Consider the following 21,770-nt stretch of genomic DNA (forward strand, 5'->3'; position numbering starts at 1 on the left):
TCCAAATGCACAACGTGCTCACATCTCGCACAGCAGTATGCACCCTCGACCGGCTGTTCAAGGATTTCATACATGCGGCAAGACGTACACTGGATGGCATTGGCAATAGTGGAGCACATCCTAATGGTGATTGCACCAGACAGAAAAGATAAGTAAAAATAAATAAAAAGTATTAATAAAACATAACAGTAATTCAGTAATACCTCCCTTGGAAACTCCATGAATCCAAAGTCACTGAATCACAAGTCACACACTTACCACAGTTCGCACTTATGCTCAGGTCACACTCAGCTCGTTCACACTCGCTCAGGCAGAAGATTTAAAAGAGATTTTTTTTTCCCTTTTACCAACACACCACCCTGCTGCTCAATGCACTTCCAAAAGGAGTTGAGCCCCAACCAGCTGTCCCTTATAAACCCTTAATTATGAACCCCCACACTTAATTAACCCCTTGTGAATATAGTTACACCTCAAGATTTAAATGCAATATAGTTAACCCTTGGATGCATTAAAACATAGATTTCAATCTTCAGTGCTCTCACCTTCCTCTTCATAGCAATGTCAGCAGTGTGAGAGGTTAAAAATGCTGACAGACTCACTTTATAGTGTGCACATGGTTAGAGATAGGTGAACTCGAACAGTAAAGTTTGGTGTCCGTACCGAACACCAACTGTTCGGGTACAGACATCACCAGGAAGTTTGTGTTGACTTTCGGGTTCGGTCCCCCGAACACTGGGTGTTTGTTGCGCGGTCATGTGCATGAATAGAATGGGCGTTAGTTGAGTATAACTGCGTTTGTTATTTTTCAATAAAAAAAGTAAAACTATGTTTTGTGTTTATTTAAAATAAAATACTTTATTCTAGCTGTGTCTTTATTTACAATACAACTATAGGATTAGTAATAGATAGGTGTCTTATAGACGCCTCTCCAAAACTAATCTGTGTGCTTGATGTCACCTGACAACACAAAGGTGACATCAACCCCACAAATATGAACCCCTCTTGCCACTGCTACAGGGCAAGTGGGAAGAGCTGGGCAAAATGCCAGAACTGGCGCATTTAATAGATGTGCCTTTTCTGGGCAACTGTGAGCTGCTGTTTTTAGGCTTGGGGGAAATATCCATGACCCCAGAGGCATATCTAGGTGGGAGGGCAGCCGGGGCATGTGCCCCGGGCGCAGCCTGGCTGCCTAATGCAGCGGTCCGCAGTGTCTTCCCCAGAGGCTGCATTCTGCAGCCCCCAGACTGGGAGTTGACAGCCGGCACAGAGAAGCTGTAGCGTGCCGGCTCCCAGTGTTCAATAGTACTCGCATATAACAGAGTGGGGATGGGGGGTTTTAATGTGTGGGGGAGATTTGTAGTGAGGATGGCAGAGATTTGGAGTGGGGTTGGGGAGCTTTAATGTTTGGGAGGAGATTTGGAGAGGGGATGGGGAGATTTAATGTGTGGGAGGAGATTTGGAGTGGGGATGGTGAGATTTAATGTGTGGGAGGATTTGAGGACACAAAATAAGTAGCAAAGGAGATCTATGAGGAAACAATATGGGAGGTTTGTGTGAGGAAACAGTACAGGGGTTTGGGGGCATGTACGAGGAAACAGTATGGGTTATGTATGAGGAAACAGTATGAGGGGATGGGTACAGACACAGTATGGTGAGTGGGGGAATGGGTGCAGACGGTATGGGGAGCGAACGAGGTAATGTATGCGGACACAGTATGAGTAGTGATAGGAAAAACGTATGGGGAGTGAGGGTGAAGGGATGTGTGCAGACACATATGTGGAGTTGAGAGTATGTGTGAGCAGGCAGTATAGAGAGTGAGGGGGTAAATATATGTAAATATATGAAGAGACAGTATGGTGAACAGGGGGATGTGAAAGGAGACAGTATGAGGAGGGAGGGGAATAGTGTGAGGAGACAGTATGGGGGGAGAAAAGTGAGCTGGCACAGAATAGAGACTGAGTAGTGGGGGGCAAAGCATGGGGGGGGCAGTGTAAGGGTACAGCCAGAAGGGAACAGTGTACCAAGAAGTGGGGAGTGTGATGAGAGGGTACAGTATAGAGACTGGGCCCTATAGGGGGCACAGTGTGAGAGGACAGTGGGAAGGGGGTCCCTGTATGGAAAGGAGAGGTCAGTGTGAAGAGCATGTACCATAAGAGGGACTGTGTGGGGGTCATATTTTGTGCAGACAATATAGTGAGGGGCAATTATTTATTCAGGGGCTCAGTGTAGGACAGATTTTTATTCAGGAGCATTATAATGACACTGCTATCTTTAAGGACTTCTTGTGGAGATTTGCAGCAGAAGACCGGAGAAAACTCATTATGACATCTGGACAAGATGAAGAAAAGAAGAATGAGTCCAGAGACAACATCATCTATAAGGTACCTGGATGTAAATATTATTTGTGATACTGACTAACTCTCACGTTTTTATTTATGTTAGTGTCATGATCCCAGTGCGGGTTTTTGAGCTGCACACCGGGGATTAATGTCTGGAGCTCTGTGCAGATTTTGACCTGCACACTTGGGGTTAATGATTGTGGCCTCTTTCTGGTTCTGGGAGAGCTTCATAAACCCCTGGGTAGCTTCAATCCCTGCCAGTTATACTTTTGCCATTGGCCTAGTGTGCTGACCCCCGTGTGCCTGTTTGTTGCTATAGCTTGTTTATATGGTTCTGACCCGATTCTGTTTCCCGTTGTGAGTTTGCCTGTTGATTTTGTACTGCGTTATTATCTGTGTATGACTCATTGCATGTGACCTGACTACTCTCTGCTCGCCCCCTTTGGTACCCTACAGCTATCTCTGTGTGTGACTCATTGGCTACGTCCTGACTATTCTCACTGTCTATTCCCCTTGGAAACTTTGTCTCGCAGTTACTCTGCTAGGAATTGTCTTGCAGCTCCTAGCTCTGTGGAGTTTAGGCCACGCCCCCAGCAGTCACGTGCTTCAGGTCCTGCAGCTCTGAAGTACGCATCTATTCGGTTTCTGCCCACTCCACAGGTAGCTTTGAGCACTGTTCGCTTTACTCAGGACACGCGCACTGGCTCAGTGAGCAAGTTCAGTGCGGTGTCTCTGACATTATAACTGGCCTACAATTTTTTTTTCTCTCCTCACTTCTGCAGCATGGACCCAATGTGTGCTTTATCTGAGCAGGTGAAAAGCTTGACTCAGTCACTGCAGAAGCTTTGTTTGGAACACCAAGCTCTGGCCCAGTCCCAACGGCGGGTTGAGGACTCAGTTCAGGGGGTACTTTCCGCAGGCTTCCAGCAGGTGGGGAATAGAGATGTCATTTTAATCCCACCTGAATCCCCGGTTAAATTGCCAGATATATTTTCTGGTAACAAGGATGAATTCAGGGCATTTAAGGAGGGCTGTAAGCTTTTTTTTTCATTGAGACCCCGCTCCTCTGGGGATGAGAAACAGAGGGTGGGGGTGGTGATGTCCCTGCTTAGGGGGTCCCCACAAGCCTGGGCGTTCTCGCTTTCCTCTTCTGCCCCTGAGAGAATGTCTGTGGATGCATTTTTTGAAGCCTTAGGGCTTATTTATGATGAGCCTGATAGAGTGCGGTTGGCTGAGGACAAAGTGATGAGTGTCTGTCAGGGGGAGCACTCGGCCGAATGGTTCTGTACTGAATTCAGACGTTGGGCTGCGGAGATTTCCTGGAGTGATGCCGCCCTTCGGGGGCTGTTCCACAGAGGCCTGTGTGAACGTCTGAAGGATGCTTTGGCACTCCATCCTCCGCCTGACTCCCTGGAGGATGCCATGGTCCAAGCGGTTCGCATGGATCGCAGGCTGCGGGCTAGAGGCATTATGCAACGGGAATCGCCCTTATTCTTCAGTGGAGATGAGACCCAGTCTCTTCCTATGGCTATGGAGGTGAGCGCTGTCACCTGTGAGGGAAAGGAAAGAAGACGCCGCTGGGAAAAGCAGTTGTGCTTCTATTGTGGGAAATCTGGACATTGGAAGGACTGCCCCTCCTGTCCGTCATCCTCCAAGATGGCGGGAAACGACTAGGTCTGGGTAGTAATCGAGGAGGCTACCCAGACCTTCAGGTACAATTTTCCTCATGTGCAAAAATGGTGCTGCAGGTGGAACTGGAACTTGGTTATGGTCCTGTTCAGACTACTGCTTTTATTGACTGCGGTTCGGCTGTGAACCTGATTGATACCAAGGTTATGACTCTTAATAAGATAGGGACAGTCAGGCTTCATGACCCTGTTAAACTTGTGGCAATTGACACATCTCCTCTTAACCAAGACGGTATCTGTTGCAGGTCTGAACTTTTTTCTCTAAAAGTGGGTTCCACTCATGTGGAGAAACTAAGTTGTCTGGTGCTAGATAACTTGCCTGCAGGACTGGTACTGGGGATGCCTTGGCTTCAACGCCATAATCCTACCATTGATTGGGTTACAGGGGAAATCACTCAATGGGGATGCAATAATAAATGTGGTAACCGGGGACATCTTGTTAACGCTGTTAAATCCGTGTCTGTGTCTTCTGTCGATCTGGAAGGTATTCCGGAGTACCTGAAAGATTTCGAAGACGTGTTTTCCGAAAGTGAGGCTGAGGCGCTGCCACCGCATAGACCCTATGATTGTGCCATTGATTTAGTACCCGGGGCCAAGGTACCTAAGGCTCGATTGTTCAATTTGTCTGTGCCTGAGCGCCAAGCCATGAAGGAGTACATAGCTGAGAGTCTCCGCAAAGGGCATATCAGGCCTTCTGTGTCACCTGTGGCAGCAGGGTTCTTCTTTGTGAAGAAAAAAGATGGTGGTTTGCGGCCGTGCCTCGACTTTCGGGAACTGAACAAGATAACGGTAAGGAACTCTTACCCGCTTCCCTTCATCCCAGACTTATGTAACCAGTTAGCTGGGGCCCAATGGTTCTCCAAGTTAGATCTGCGGGGGGCCTACAATCTGATAAGGGTTCGGGAAGGGGACGAGTGGAAAACGGCATTCCTCACATCAGAAGGACTCTTTGAGAACCTGGTAATGCCATTTGGGTTAACTAATGCACTATTTTCCAAAATTTCATCAATGTTGTGTTTTCTGATCTGATAGGCCGTTTTGTTATTATTTATTTGGATGATATTTTGGTGTATTCCCCGGACAGTCAATCTCACTTGCAACATCTAAAGACAGTTCTCCAGAGACTCAGGGAGAACCAATTGTTCGCCAAATTGGAAAAATGTTCGTTTTTTGTACAGGAGCTGTCTTTTTTGGGGTTGATTGTGTCCTGTGAGGGGTTTCGTATGGATCCTAAGAAGGTGCTGGCGATCGCTGACTGGGTTCAGCCTCGAGATCTCAAGGGGCTCCAACGCTTCTTAGGATTTGCGAACTATTACCGGAGATTCATTAAAGGTTTCTCACAAGTGGTGAAACCACTCACGGATCTTACCCAGAAGGGAGCTGATGTAAAAAATTGGTCTGTACTCGCTAAGGAATCCTTCTCAGCGATTAAGAAATGTTTTATGTCTTCCCCGGTGTTGGTGCAACCTGACCCGTCCAAACCATTCATTGTGGAGGTGGATGCTTCTGAAGTGGGGGTGGGGGCTGTGCTGTCCCAGGGTCCGGCCACCCTTACCAATCTCAAACCCTGTGCCTTCTTCTCCAAGAAGTTCTCTTCAGCTGAGAAAAACTATGATGTAGGCAATAGAGAACTTCTTGCGGTCAAGCTGGCGTTTGAGGAATGGAGGCACTTTTTGGAATGGGCAGCTCACCCTATCACGGTTGTCATGGATCACAAAAATTTGGCATACCTTGAATCTGCTAAGAGGCTTACTCCTAGACAGGCCCGTTGGTCACTTTTTTTTTCACGATTTCAGTTCTCAATTACTTTTCGACCGGGGTCCAAAAATGTTAAAGCGGATGCCCTGTCCAGAAGTTTTGATCCAGTGTCTCCCCCTGAGCCGCCGTCCTCCATTCTTCCCCCAGGGGTGGTAGTGGCGGGGGTCTCAACTGAGTTGGAACAAGAAATCCTAAGGGCTCAGGCCCTAGCTCCGGCAACCAGGCCAAGCGATAAACTGTTTGTTCCAGACTCATTGCGGCCTAGACTTCTGCAGGAGTTTCATGATTCTAGGCTGAGTGCTCATCCAGGTATCACGGCCACTAGAGAGGCAGTAGCCAGGGGTTTTTGGTGGCCTTCATTAAGGTCCGATGTCAAGGAATTTGTTTCTGCTTGTGGCATATGTGCCCATTCCAAAAGCTCGCATAACCGACCGGCTGGGGAACTCATACCTTTACCGGTTCCTGATAGGCCATGGACTCATCTTTCCATGGATTTTATTACCGGCCTTCCACCTTCCAGGGGCAATACCGTGATCTGGGTGGTGGTGGATAGGTTTTCTAAACAGGCCCATTTCATTCCCTTGGCAGCATTACCTTCAGCAGAAAAGTTGTCAAGATTGTTTGTGCAGCATGTGGTCCGATTGCATGGGGTACCCCTGAATGTTGTGTCTGAAATAGGTGTGCAGTTTGTGGCCAAATTTTGGAGGGCGTTCTGTATGAAATTGGGCATCTCACTCTCCTTCTCGTCGGCATATCACCCGGAGAGTAATGGTCAGACAGAACGCACCAATCAATCCCTGGAACAAATTCTCAGGTGTCTGACCTCCGCCAGACAGGAGGATTGGTGTGATGCTTTACCGTTGGCTGAATTCGCTTTTAACAACCGGGTGAGTCAGTCCACCAACATGTCCCCATTCCTGATTAACTATGGCTTTAATCTACATTTTGGGGAGTTTTCTCGGGTGGATTCTGGTTGTCCAGGAGCAGAGGGGTCCATTCAATGGTTAAAAGACCTCTGGGCTGAGGTCCAGCGTAATATCTCTCGATCCCAGGGGAGATACAAATATTTTGCGGACAAAAAGAGAGCCTCGGGAGACATGTTTCAGGTGGGAGAGAAGGTTTGGCTCTCCACGCGTAACATCAACTTAAAGGTACCATCAGTTAAGTTGGGACCAAAGTTCATTGGTCCGTACGTGATTATGGAGATAGTCAACCCAGTGGCATATAGGTTGCGTCTCCCCGCCTCCTTAAAAATATCTAATGTGTTCCATAAGTCTCTGTTGAAACCAGCAGGATCTGTCAAAGAGAACTCTGAGACTGTTGTTCCTCCAGTGCTGGTGGAGGGTCAATTGGAGTATGAGGTCGGACATATTGTGGACTCTCGGCGGGTGCGCCGCTCTTTGCAGTACCTGGTCCACTGGAAGGGATATGGACCAGAAGAGCGCTCATGGGTCACTGCTCGCTCAGTACATGCAGATCGCCTGGTTCAGGCGTTCCATGCCAAGTACCCGGGGAAGCCTGGGGGTCCGGAGGCCCCCCATTGAGAGGGGGGTACTGTCATGATCCCAGTGCGGGTTTTTGAGCTGCACACCGGGGGTTAATGTCTGGAGCTCTGTGCAGATTTTGACCTGCACACTTGGGGTTAATGATTGTGGCCTCTTTCTGGTTCTGGGAGAGTTATACTTTTGCCATTGGCCTAGTGTGCTGACCCCCGTGTGCCTGTTTGTTGCTATAGCTTGTTTATATGGTTCGGACCCGATTCTGTTTCCCGTTGTGAGTTTGCCTGTTGATTTTGTACTGCGTTATTATCTGTGTATGACTCATTGCATGTGACCTGACTACTCTCTGCTCGCCCCTCTTGTACCTTGCCACTATCTGTGTATGACTCATTGCATGTGACCTGACTACTCTCTGCTCGCCCCCTTTGGTACCCTACAGCTATCTCTGTGTGTGACTCATTGGCTACGTCCTGACTATTCTCACTGTCTATTCCCCTTGGTAACTTTGTCTCGCAGTTACTCTGCTAGGAATTGTCTTGCAGCTCCTAGCTCTGTGGAGTTTAGGCCACGCCCCCAGCAGTCACGTGCTTCAGGTCCTGCAGCTCTGAAGTACGCATCTATTCGGTTGCTGCCCGCTCCACAGGTAGCTTTGAGCACTGTTCGCTTTACTCAGGACACGCGCACTGGCTCAGTGAGCAAGTTCAGTCCGGTGTCTCTGACAGTTAGGAGCATTAAAGGGGTTGCCCAGGTTTGTGTTGAGTCTGCAGTCATTCAATGTGACTGCAGACTTCTGAATTCTCACAGTGCTCACTACACGCCGTTAGGATTCTCTAGTGCCGGCGATTTACATACATGCAGTCATGTGCTGACTAGACATGTGTGGCCTCACTCAATTAAAATGAACTAAGTGAGGCCGGGCATGTCTAGTCGGAATATGGCCAGAAGTATACAACTCAAATGTTTGTGCTGACATGACCATCCACTCTTGTCACTGGCAAGAGAGAATCCTAAAAGTGTGTAGTGCATTCGTTGTGAGATTTCAGAAGCCTGCAATGTCAGGATTCAATACACTGTCAGGATTCAGCTCTGCAGGTTCCAGCAGTCATCACATGGACACTTCACTCATATGCGATTCTTATACTTATGGTCCTGTGGTAACAAGCTTCTCTTCCTGCTTCTCTCAGGTTTTCACTGAACATTGAGAGCATTAGAGAGAGTAGCAAGTTGGTACATGAATAAGTGTGCAAATTGCATATGTGCTGGGGGTGGGGGTGCGGGTGCCAAACTGAATTCTTGCGTCGGGTGCCAGAAAACCTAGCTACATCTCTGCATGGCCCCTTACCAGCCTGAGAATACCAGCCCCCAGTTGTCTACCTTAGCCTGGCTGGTTGTCAAAAACATCGTTTTTTAAAATTATTTAAATAAAAAAACAGAGTGGGGATCCCTCTATTCTTGGTAACCAACCTGTCATGACTCTGGACAGGATGGTTCCGCCTCCATGCTGGTCAGGTCATGGTTAATTCAGTCTGCCTCTCTTTGGTTTTGGGGTGTCTATTTAATGTAGGCGTATACTCGGTTAGTGGTTGCTGATCCAGGTGACTCGTCCTTAAACATGTGCCTCTGTGCTTGTGTTCCTTGCTGTGTATGATTCGGTTTGTCCCCTGACTTCTGCCTCTGTATCCTGCTTTTGTACCGCTCTGTCTCTCTTGGTTATCTGACCCCCTTGGCTTGTCCCCGTTTACTCTTTGTTTTGTCCCTAGGTACTGTGCGTTCGTCTGGTTTCTGACTCTTGGCTCTCCTTGACCACGTTTACTGTCTTTGCCCTGTGCTCTGCATGCATTTATCCGTGACCTTCCCTGCACTCAAGTGTGGTGGTTCTGCCCCCCTGGTCACGTGATTGCTTAGTGTCAAGTTCTGTGCTCATTAAACTAGTCTCAGGTCCTTGTGCACTGCGTGCCTTCTGCCTGCTCTCCCTGCGCTCATTCATGCACCCTCTGATAAGCACCCCCTAGGCAGCGTCAGTGACACCTTAGGGGTTCAAGAAGTATCATTTCTCCTTGCGGAGAATGACATGCTAAGCATGTCGAGGTGAGGAGACTTAAAGCCGCAATGCTCCTCTGGGAAATATGCTAATTATGCAAATTGTCTCTTCAGAGAGGAAGAGGACTAGAACTCTAGTGCCACCTATTGGAGGTAGCAATCCTAAAAGTCAATGTTGACCGTTTAACGAGCCTAATTACATGACTTAGGATAAAAGCCAAACCAGAATCTCCATTTGCAGACACTGTGTTTCGGGGTACTGACCCTCATCAGGGCAAAGTGGGAGATCTCTCACAGCAAAACCAGATCTCCCACTTTGCACTGATGAGGGGCAGTACCCCGAAACACAGTGTCTGCAAATGGAGATTCTGGTTTGGCGTTTATCCTAAGTCATGTAATTAGGCTCGTTAAAGGGTCAACATTGACTTTTAGGATTGCTACCTCCAATAGGTGGCACTAGAGTTCTAGTCCTCTTCCTCTCTGAAGAGACAATTTGCATAATTACCTTAGGTGTTATCACATTATCTCCAAGCCATACAATTTTTCAGGGGTTTTTTCGTGTGTGTGTTTTTTTATGAACCAGCTACGTGCTCTGTCAGATCAGGTATCTAGCCTGACCAAGATGAAGCAGAACCTATCTGTTGAGCAAAGAGCACCGGTTGCTTCTCACCAACAGGTACAGAGGGAATTGGCGGATACTCTTAATGCTGTTCAGGGTGCCTCTTCCTCGTCCTGCAATGGGGAGGGTACAATGTCTGACGTGTCCTTATCCTCTCCTAAAACCTCTGTCAAACTTCCGGATACTTTTTCTGGGGATAAGAAAAAATTCTAGGTATTTAAAGAGAGCTGTAAATTACTTTTTTCTCTGCGTCCTCGGGTGATGAGAGCCAAAGGGTGGGGATAGCTATTTCCCTGTTATGTGAGGGGCCGCAATTCTGGCCTTTATCCCTATCCCCTACCTCTTATGAGAGAATGTCTGTGGATCGGTTCTTTGAGGCCTTGGGTCTTATATACGATGCACTCTGCTGAGTGGTACTGTTCCGAGTACAGGTGATGGGCACCCGAAGTTTCCTTGAACGACTCGGCACTCAGGGGGCTATTCTGACGGGATCTCTCCAAGCATCTAAAGGATGCCTTGGCCCTGCACCCACTGCTCAACTCTCTGGAGGAAGCTATGACCCAGGCCGTCCATATGGACCGCAGGCTGAGAGAAAGAGGTGTTGTGCAAAAGGATGCTCCCTAGCTGCCAGTGAAGTCAGTCTTCGGCGCCGGTTGAGCCCATGGAGGTGGGGGCTGTCTCCATAAAGGAAAAGGAGAGGAGACGTCGCAGAGAGAAACAACTCTGCTTCTATTGTGGAGAGCCGGGTCTTTGGATAAAGGACTGTTCCTCCTGCCCCCGGATTCCAAGGTCTTGGGAAACAACTAGGTCTGGGTAACTGCCGAGGAGGCTATCCAAACCCACAAGTCCTTTTTATCAGCCTTCAAACTATTGTTAAAAGTGGAAGCAGGTGTGAACAATTGTTTTTTTTCCTCTTCTGCTGTTATGGATTGCGGGTCTTCAGTGAACTTGATTGACTCGAGGTTGGTGGCCCACTGTGAGATAGGGACAGTCAGGTTGGACAAACCCATGAGAGTGGTGGCTATTGACTCAACCATGTTCACCAAGGACGTGATCCCACCTGTTACTAAAGAGTTCATCCTTAAGGTGGGGTCTGTTCATTTGGAGCAGACAGTCTGTTTAGTTCTGGACAACTTCCCTGCTGGTTTGGTCTTGGGGTTTCCTTGGCTGCAATGTCATAATCCGGTCATTGACTGGGAGGCCCGGGAAATTGTTAAATGGGGTCCAACTGTGAAAACAAATGTCTCAATTCTGTGTCTGTATCGTCTGTCGGTCTGGAGGATATTCTGGAGTACCTGAAGGACTTCAAGGACATGTTCTCCGAAAGTCAGGCCGAGAGGTTACCACCGCACCGTCTTTTTGATTGTGCCATTGACCCAATTCCTAGGGCTAAATTACCTAAGGCCCGATTGTTTAACCTTTCTGGTCTTGAGTGGGTCGCCATGAATGAGTACATATCCGAGAGTCTCCGCAAGGGGCATATCCGTCCTTCCGTGTCTCCTGTTGCTGCAGATTTTTTTTTTGTAAAAAAAAAATTGACGTTGGTCTCCGTCCATGCTTTGATTTTCGGGAACTAAATAAAATTGCTGTAAGAAACATTTCCCCTCCCACTCATTCCCAATTTGTGTAACCAATTGTCCGGGGTCAAATGGTTTTCAAAATTAGATTTGCAAGGGGCATACAACCCATCTGGGTGCGGGAGGGGGATGAGTGGAAATCTGCATTTCTCACCTCATAAGGGCTGTTTGAAAATTTAGTTATGCCGTTTGCTCTGACCAATGCCCCTGCGGTTTTCTAAAACTTCACCAGTCATGTGTTCTCTGATTTTATTGGGAGGTTTGTGGTTATATACTTGGATGTCATTCTGGTTTATTCACTTGATAAGCAATCACATATTGGTCATCTTCGGGTGGTTCTTCAGAGACTCAGGGAGAACCAACTGTTTGCCAAGCTAGAGAAATGCTCACTTTTCGCCCAGGAACTGCCTTTCTCAGGGTTCATTATCTCTAGTGAGGTGTTTTGTATGGATCCCAAAAAGGTGCAGGCCATTGCTGATTGGGTTCAACCCGGGGACCTGAAGGGCCTTCAGCCCTTCTTGGATTCGCCAGTTACTAGCAGAGGTTTATTAAAGGGTCAAGCCCCTCACTGACTTGACACCGAATGGGGCTGACGTTAAGAACTGGTCTGCCTCAGTGGTAGTGGCGTTTCTCACTGTCATGTCCGCCATGTCTGTCATGTCTGCCCTGTCTGTTTTTTCTCAAGAACTTCTGGAACGATGTGCATGCGCATATCTTGTCTGCTATCCTGCTCGTTCCCTAGAGCAGTGTGCACACTCATCTCATGTCTGAGCTGCGGGATGCCTGCATTTCTGCTCTGTCTTCTGTGATCTTCTCGTCATGTCTAGAATCTCTGATCAGGTGTCCCTGTCTGGATCCTGCACTGTCTGGTTCTGCAATCATCTCGTCATGTCTGGAACCTTGATCATGTGACATTTCCTAGGATCCTGCACTGTCTGGTTCTGCAATCATCTCATCATGTCTGGAACGCTGATCATGTGACCTTTCCTAGGATCCTGCACTGTCTGGTTTGGTAATCATCTCGTCATGTCTAGAACTCTGATCATGTGACCTGTCTAGGTTTCAGCACTGATTCTGCAGTCGTCTCGTCATGTCTGGAACTCCGATCATGTGACTACGCTCTGTTATCCTGTGGATCTGAACCCGGAAGTGCTCCCCTGGTCCTGACCTGGAAGAGGTGCTATGCCCTATATCAGGCCGCCCCTTCCTATGCTCAGGGCCTGAGTATTGTGTGGTGTCCCTGCATGGCTGCTAGGTCTGTGGGGCGCTCCCTCTATTCTGTGCCCTTGCACTCTGCTCTGTCGTGCATCTCTGCACACGCTCTGTGCTCGTATTCCGTCTCGTCTTGTCTAGTGTTTATCCTTCGTGCCATGTTCTGTCCCTGCTCTGCTTTGCCTTGTATTCCTTGTTTGCTCTGATTCTGTTCCTTGTTTCATGTCTCGCTCTGCTTTGTGGCTTCAGGTACCCTGCCTCTGTCTCTGTCCCTGGCGTGTCTCTACACGTGCAGGCCTCCGCTCTGAACCTCTCCCTGGCGTGTCTCTGCACGTTCAGGCCTCCGCTCTGAACCTCTCCCTGACGTGTCTCCTCACATGTGCAGGCCTCCGCTCTGAACCTCTCCCTGGTGTGTCTCTACACGTGCAGGCCTCGCTCTGTACCCTGTCTAGTCCCAAGGTCCTTCCTTGGCCCGGCTCTGGGCTTCGGCCTACGCTCCGCTGCTAGACTGTCCCTGTCCCTGGCATGCTCTTTGCATGCGCAGGTCTCTACCTCGTTCTTTGTATTGTCCCTGATGTTTTGTGCGCCCTTGCACATTTCGTACTAGGCTTTGCCATGCTGTCTCGCATGTGGCTCTGTCCTGTACCCTTTGCCTAGCCCTGCCTTGTGGCTTCGTGCCTCCGTGAACCTGCCTGGTCGCCTGTGCCTGCCTGGTGTGCCTCAGCCGTGCCACCTCTAGCCGTGCTCGCCTGTGTGCCCCAGCCGTGCCCCGTCCAGTGCTATAGTGGTCTGGCTGCGTGGCCCCGCAGGGGTGCCGCCTCTAGTCGTGCCCGCTTGCAACTGCCATCGTCGGTACCACCTGCCGGTGCTCCCAGCCGTGGTCTCTGTGCTCCCTTGCACTCACGCTGGTTTTCGCACTGTGCCTTTTCGTGCTACTCTTGCACAAAGCCTTTGTCTCTTTTTCCTCTTCTCTGACCCTAGTTTGCCTGCCGGATTCCATAGCCTGCCGACCGCTGCCAGAGGTCCGGACCTAGATGACTGCGGCCTGATGTCCGGAGCTCATGTCCGTAGCCAGATACCTGGACCCTGTCGGTCGATGCCAGCATTTGGATTCCGATGCCACCGTACTCTGTGCCTCTCCCTGGCATGCCCCTTGGCATGCGCAGGCCACCGTCCTGTGAACCTGACCCGTCCCTGGCATGCCCCTCGGCATGCGCAGGTCTCTGTCCTGTGAACCTGATCCTGGTGTGTCCGTTGACATGCACCATGTCACTAACTCTCGTTTCCTTGCATGGAACCCTGGCTAACTTCTGGATGTCCGGATCCTGCCGATCACCCTCTGAGCTACAGACCCTGATGCCCTGGTTGATCGTGGACTGTTGTCCGGAGTCCGATGACCGCATACCATCTGCACGTTCCATGCTTGGACCTCGGCGTGCCATTGCATGCACCCTGTTCCACGAACTCTGTGTGTTCACGTTTGCTGCTGTTGCACCCTGAAGAGTTCCTCAAGTCTTGGACCTCGGCGTGCCCTTGCACGCACCTTGTCTTATGTTCTGTGTGTTCACGTTTTGCACCTGTTGTACCTGAAGTCTTCCTGAATGAAGTTTCTTTGAATTAATGACTCTTCTTGCCTTGTCTTGTTTCCCTGAGCCGGCCGTCTGGTCCAGCTGCCGTGGTGGCTCACCCCCTTGGTCTTGCCCCTGACACTCCCTGTATAGGGGGTGGTTCTCATTAGGTCAGCTCGCCCTAGGTGGGTGGGTGCCACGGCCCAGAGGGTCCACTCTTTCAAAGAAGAACGACTCAGCGTAAGCTGACACTCGTCACACTCACAAAATGTTTTATGACTGCCCCGATTCTGGTTCAACCGGATCCATGGGAACCTTTAGTCGAGGAGGTTGACGCCTCAGAGGTGAGGGTAGGTGCGGTGTTATCTCAGGGGCCCACCACCTTGACCATTCTGAGACCTTGTGCCTTCTTCTCCAGGAAGTTTCCCCCAGTGGAAAGAAATTATGACGTGGGTAATCGGGAACTTCTTGTGTTTAAGTTGGCCTTTAAAGAATGGAGGCATTTTTTAGAGGGGGCAGTTCATCCCATTACTATAATGACCATAAGAACCTGGCATATATTGAGTCTGCTAAAAGGCTGACCCCCTGGCTAGTCAGGTGGTTACTTTTTTTTCCCCGCTTCCAGTTCTCTATCACTTTTCATCCAAGATCTAAGAATATGAAGGCTGATGCCTTGTCCCAGAGTCTGGATCCAATTTATCCCCCCGAGCCTCCATCCTCCATTCTTCAACCTGGGGTGGTGGTGGCTGATGTGTCTGCAGGTTTGGAACGGGAGATTTGGGAAGCCCAGTCCCAGGCCCCCCCGGCCAAACCGGTGGGAAAATTGTTTGTTCCGGTCCAACTTCAACTCAAAGTCCTCCAGCAGTTCCATGAATCAGCGCTGAGTGGACATCCGGGGATTTCGGCCACTAGTGGGGCTATCGTGAGGGTTTTTTGGTGGGCCTCACTTACATCTGATATTAGAATATTTGTGTCTTCTGTGAAGTTTGTGCCCACGCTAAGAGCTCTCATAACCGGCCGGTTAAAGAATTGTGCCTTTGCCAGTTCCTGATAGACCATGAACACATCTGTCCATGGACTTTATCACCAATCTTCCTCCCTCCAAGGGTAATACTGTCGTCTGGGTGGTGATGGACAGGTTCACGAAGCAAGCACACTTTGTACCCATAGTGGCACTACTCTCTGCTGACACCTTGTCTAGGTTGTTCGTTTGCATGGTGTGCCCTTGAATGTGGTGTCTGACCGTGGCGAGCAGTTTGTGTCCAGGTTTTGGAGAGCATTTTGTAAAAGGTTGGGTATTGAGTTGTCTTCTCGTCTGCTTACCATCCAGAGTCCAATGATCAGACCGAACGGACCAATCAGTCATTAGAACAGATTTTGCGCTGCCTTGCCACTTCCAGTCAAGAGGACTGGTCCGATGCCTTACCTTTAGCAGAATTTGCGTTTAATAACTGTCTTAACCACTCCACAGGTAACTCCACTTTCTTCTGTAACTTTGGGTTTAATCAACACTTTGGGGAGTTTTCTCGCCTGGACTCCAGTTGCACGGGGGCTTATATTGCTGTACAGCAGTTGGGGAATTTATGGCAAGAGGTCCAAAAGGATATTGGGAATGCTCAGAGGAAATTTATGCTTTTTTGCAGACAGGAGACAAACTGTGGGACCCACCCTTAGGGTTGGGGATAAAGTGTGGCTATCCACCAGGAACATTAAACTTAAGGTTCCTTTGGCTAAATTGGGGCCTAAATTTATTGGCCCTTTTGAGATCATGGAGGTGATTAAACCAGTGGCGTTTCGTTTGCGTCTTCCAGCGTCTTTTAAGATCCCCAATGTATTCCATAGGGCCCTGCTGATACTATTGGGGGCTGTGGAAGAAGTATCATTGGGTCCATCGCCGCATGTATTGGTGGATAGCCAGGAGGAGTATAAGGTGGAGCGAATCGTGGATTCCCGGTTGGTCCGCCGTTCCCTCCAGTATCTTGTGCACTGGAAGGGGTATGGTCGCGAGGACCGATCCTGCCTGATCGGTTCATGCCAATCATCTGGTGTGCTTCTTTCATGCTAAGTTTCCTAGGAAACCTGGGGGTCCGGTGGTCCCCCGTTGAGAGGGGGTACTGTCATGACTCTGGACAGGATGGTTCTGCATCCATCCTGGTAAGGTCAGGGTTAATTCAGTCTGCCTCTCTTTGGTATTGGGGCGGCTATTTAATGTTGGCAGTACCTGCATTTAGTGTCGGTGATACTTCCGTATACTCGGTTAGTGGTTGCTGACCCAGGTGACTCTTCCTTAAACATGTGCCTCTGTGCTTGTGTGCTTTGCTGTGTATGATTCGGTTTGTCCCCTGACTTCTGCCTCTGTATCCTGCTTTTGTATGGCTCTGTCTCTCCTGGTTATCTGACCCCCTTGGCTTGTCCACGTCTACTCTTTGTCTTGTCCCTAGGTACTGCGCGTTCATCTGGTTTCTGACTCTCGGCTCTCCTTGACCACGTTTACTGTCTTTGCCCTGTGCTCTGCATGCTCAGTGTCCTTCCCTGCACTAATGTGCGGTGGCTCTCCCCCCTGGTTACGTGATTGCTTAGTGCTCATTACACTAGTCTCAGGTCCTTGTGCACTGTGTGCCTTCTGCCTGTACTCCCTGCACTCATTCATGTGCCCCCTGATAGCACCCACTAGGCAGCACTAGTGACAACTTAGGTGTCATCACACAACCTTGCTAAAGCTGACAGCTAAGAATTGCAGCCCACAGGTATCAGTTTTGCCTGGCTGGTTATCAAAAAATATAGGGGAACTCATGCCGTTTTTTTTTAATTATTTATTTAGAGCGCCTCTTGATGAATACTCCCGTCAGCCGCTGCCTGCTCTCAGTATTGTTATTAGCAGCAGTGGGCGTTGGATAATGGGAGTAGTTGTCCTATCAGCTGACACCAGTTACCGGAGGTAAACTTTTTACCTCTGATCACAGTTGCGGGCTCACACTGTCATTTGACAGCGTGCAAACCACGGCTGTCTGGCGGTAATGATTTTACTGTCGATGAGAAGCGGTGTGTGCCGCGCTGTGGCGGTAATGATTTTACTGCCAATCAGAAGCAGTGTTTGCCATGCTGTCATGCTCATGACAGCATGGCAAACACTGGATGAGGTTCAGGTACTGCTCTGGTACCTGAACCCAAACTTTTTTTTAACTGCTCGACCAAACCCGCCATACCCAAACATCCAGGGGTCCACGCATCTCTACACATGGCTCAAGACTGATTCAGCAAAAGGCAAGACATGTATATGCCTCATCATTATAGATGTGTACATTATGACAATTCTACAAATATCAGACTAATACAAGGAAGAAAGTACCTCTGCAGCCTTGTCAGTGTCTTCTGCATATACATACACATCATCAGCCCATCCTGTTAATACAGAAAATCATTATGGTTTTGGAAATAACTGAGGCTACTGAAAGAATGAGTATTCTAGTAAAATAAATGAGCACTAACAATAAATTCTCAAAGACACTTTATTAGTACAGACATTACCTTTGGGCTGGACATGGCATTAACAGCATTCAAGTCTGCACCAGAACAGAATGTGGCCTCCGCACCATAAAGGACAAAAGCTTTCCCGTCATTCCAGTTTTCCAGATCACTAATCCGTTCTTCCAATTCTAACATCATTGTTCCTGAGATACAGAGTAACAGATTAATAGATTATTCATATCTATGTGTTGGCACTCCCCCCCAAAATTGTACAAAAATACTAATGTGAAAAACATGCATAATTCTAGATATCCGCTTCAATGCTCCTCTGGGAAATATGCGAATTGTCTCTTCAGAGAGGAAGAGGACTAGAACTCAAGTGCCACCTCTTGGAAGTAGAAATCCTAAAAGTCAATGTCGACCCTTTAACAAGCCTTGTCACATGACAAGATGTTAGGAACGGCAAAATGCACTAAATAAATAATAAAGTGCGTTCGCCGCTCGGGGTCCACTGTGCAGAAGGTGATAACACTGCTGCTAAATAATGGCGAACACTAAATATGGCGGTATTATTCCACGTGGGTTGGACGTCACCCGGGGTGCGCTGAGCGTACTCTGTGAGCTTCACAGAGACACCTAAGGTATTAACATAAATGCTGAGCCTGTTGGACTCACAGGTCTCAGAGAAGTGCACGCACGGTATAAGGTCACAAGAGCTGAACTCTAGGCAGAGGGTCAGAGTCTGTCTAGACCTCCCGTGCGTGTGGCGTCGCAACTGCGGACGCAAAGAGGAGCTGCAGACTGCAGCACGGCGACAGACACTGCCGCTAATCAACAATGCCCGATAGCGGCGCACTGTCGGACGCTAGCACTGTGGAGGATGCTGTAGAGGCTTGAAGCTTGCCACTGGCTGGCGCAGACTCTAAACCTAAGTCCCTATACACACTCGTAATATCAGAGGAAGTGGATCTTAATGAGTCATTCACAGGTTCATGCATCCATCATCATTCACACAGTAGCAACTAGAAACTATACTAGCGCATGGCAGAGCGGCCATGCGGACCTTTTATAGCCGTGCGCTTCCGGGACCTTCCAGATCCCTGAGATGGACCAATGAGATCAGGAGAAAGACCTGAGCATGTGACTCCCGTTCTCCAATGGGAGATCGTCTCGTGAGCATGCCCAGTAGCGCGATGAGAGGACTTAGCCTCTGGAGCGTTTTGCTGCAAAGCAGCCTGCATAGCTATTGCTGACCCAAAGGTGGCAGCAACAGCCAGACCCACAGAGCAGGTCTGGGCAGAGCGTCTGGGACGCTGAGACTGCTGAGCAATCTCCTCTGTGGTCGATAGTCTATGAGAGACCGCAGAATGTGAGGCTCTGGATTCCTGCTGAGCCGCTGCAGGAACCCGACGCCTAACAAGGATAAAAGCCAAACCAGAATCTCAATTTGCAGGCACTGTGTTTTGGGGTACTGTCCCTTGTCATTGCAAAATGTGAGAGGTGTCTGACCAATATCCAAGAAGTATCATTTCTCCTTGAGGAGATTAACATGCTAAGTATGCCGAGATGAGGAGACTTAAAGCCGCAATGCTCCTCTGGGAAATATGCAAATTGTCTCTTCAGAGAGGAAGAGGACTAGGGGAAGTACCCCAAAACACAGTGTCTGCAAATTGAGATTCTGATTTGTGCTGTTAGATCTTTGTCAGTGGTCAAAGCAGGCCCAGATACTACAGAAGTCACAGCAGCTCCTCCCAATAGTTACAGCAGGACTCTAACCAGACCCCTCTCGGATGTCTCAGCAAGTCCTCCAATCACTCTTCCTGATATAATCACCATTCAAACATTTATGCCATTTTCTGGGAAGAAGCTACATACAAGAAGCCTATTGTGGATTACTTTATGTACTTTATGCACTAGGGACACACAAGGACAAAAGCTGGTTGCTTCTTCTTTCACAGCTTCCACTAGGGACATCTGGAACTTGATCCTATAGGAGACAGCAGCCAGTTCAATGCACTGGGCACCAACATTGAATTCAGGTTTGTCATTCAGTCCAATTGCCACAGGTGTATAAATCCAGTCCCTGATCAGGCAGTCTGCCTTTACTACATTAGTGAAAGAATAAGTCATTCTATGGAGCTCTCGGAATATGAGGGTCGTACTGTAATAGGGTGATATTGCTGTAAGAATTGATCAGTTTGTACATTTTTTCCCTGCTAAATATTTAACGATCAATTGTGAGTATTAATATTGAAAAATACCAGACCATGCAAAATTAAAGCGCAAGGTCGCTGAGTGTTGAGGCTCACAGTACATAAAATTCACCAATGCCCTACTTTCTGCTGACTCAATAACTGCAGTGCTCCAAACCTCCTATGGAATTAACCTCAGCATCGGGACCTTTATGGAATGAAAATCATGGCTTTGCAAATGCATGCAAGCCTTACATCACCAAGCACAACGCAAAGCAATGGATAAAGTGGTGTAAAGCATATATCTCTCGAGCAGTCAACACACATTATGTGGAGTGATGAGACACACTTCTCTGCTTGATGGCCGGACCTGGATTTGACAAATGTCAACAGAACATTAAACTGTAAACTTTGGTGGAGGAGGGATAATACAATGGGGTTGTTTATAAGTGGTCTAGTTTCAGTGAAAAAAAAAATCTGAATGCTTCCGCATTCCATGATATTTTGGACCATTGAATGCTTGCATCTTTGTCTTTGTGGGAACAGTTTGTAGAAGCCCCTTCCAATTACAGCATGATTGTGCCCTTGTCACGACACAGCTGTCGAGTGACCCAGGACCAGGGACTCCTTCCCTGTCCCTGACACTAGGGGGGCGACCTAGCTCACCCTATTCCCAGGGATACTTCTGAAAGTGAAGATGCAGGGGCCGCCACCCTTGCCTTATCTCCTGAGTTAGCCCTCCGCCTGTTCTCTTCCCCCACCCAAGGATGAGGTTCACTACCATGCACTGCAGTACACCAACTGGACAAACAAGGCAACACAAACGAGGGTTAACAGAAAACAACAGGCATACAAAACATTCACTCACTTATAACAGTGGAATGAACCAGGGAGTGGAGGAAGGGGAATAAACCAAAGTAGAGGAGGGAAGGGAATTACCACACTTACAAACCATACAACAGTCAGAAAACTCCTCATATGAACTCCTTTCCTCCAGCAAATGCTAGCTCTGACATGGATTTGAATCTGGAGGCAGATTATAAAGGGAACAGGAGTGGATAACTGAGCTCAGCTAAGCACTCAGAGTTTTCCAATATAGCCAATTAACCCCTGTTTTGCCAAAAGGAATAAACACCATTAAAATGAAGAAGTGCTTCTTCTAAGCACAGGAGTAGGAGCAATCAGACGCCGCAGTCTTCTGGCTCCTCTCTGTTTGAGAAACCCCGCGACAGTCCAAGTGCACAAAGCAAGGTCCATGGTTGAGTGAGTTTGGTATGGAAGAACACGACAAGTCCACAGAGAGGCCTGAACTCAGCCTCATCCAACACCTTTGGGATGAACAAGAACAGAAACTGCAAACTCGGCCCCCTCATCAAACATCAGTGTTTGACCTCACAAATGTTCTTGTGGATAAATGGGCAAAAATTCCCACAGCCACACTCCAAAATCTTGTAGAAAGCGTTCCCAGAAGAGTGGAAGCTGTTTTAGCTGCAATGGCAGAACCAACTCCATAATAACCCTTTTTACGATCTTTGACATACATGTACCCCAAAAGTAGTGTTCCTGCCTTTGATGTGGACGCATGTTTCCCCGCACATGACGGCTGATTTAATCAGCCATCGCATGCCTTTAACAGCCGCACCTGTTAACTTATTAAATGAACTCTATCAATCTCTGACAATCTCTTAGGTGTTCAGATCTCTAATAGAACACTTGGTCCTCATCTGCATGTGTAACAAAGACCTTAATTTGATTTCCTTGGCCTGTCTCTAGCTAGCATCATCTCATGTCCTGTTGTAATTCCTATTTA

At 48.4% G+C, this 21,770-nt stretch overlaps 1 protein-coding gene across 7 annotated transcripts in view; it reads right to left on the reverse strand.

Moving 5' to 3' along the window:
• Window positions 1-21,770, reverse strand: part of ECHDC1 (ethylmalonyl-CoA decarboxylase 1) — a 180,750-nt gene that overhangs the window by 39,317 nt on the left and 119,663 nt on the right. For all 7 annotated transcript variants that reach the window (XM_073575775.1, XM_073575770.1, XM_073575774.1 and 4 more), the window contains 2 exons: window positions 17,829-17,971; window positions 17,650-17,702 (listed from right to left, as the gene is read on the reverse strand). In XM_073575775.1, the coding sequence (XP_073431876.1) occupies window positions 17,650-17,702; window positions 17,829-17,971 (196 nt within the window). The remainder of the gene's footprint in view (window positions 1-17,649; window positions 17,703-17,828; window positions 17,972-21,770) is intronic.

Source organism: Dendrobates tinctorius, unplaced genomic scaffold (genome assembly GCF_039654945.1).
Source record: "Dendrobates tinctorius isolate UK_male_01 unplaced genomic scaffold, ASM3965494v1 ptg000046l, whole genome shotgun sequence".
NCBI classification, from domain to species: Eukaryota; Metazoa; Chordata; class Amphibia; order Anura; family Dendrobatidae; genus Dendrobates; species Dendrobates tinctorius.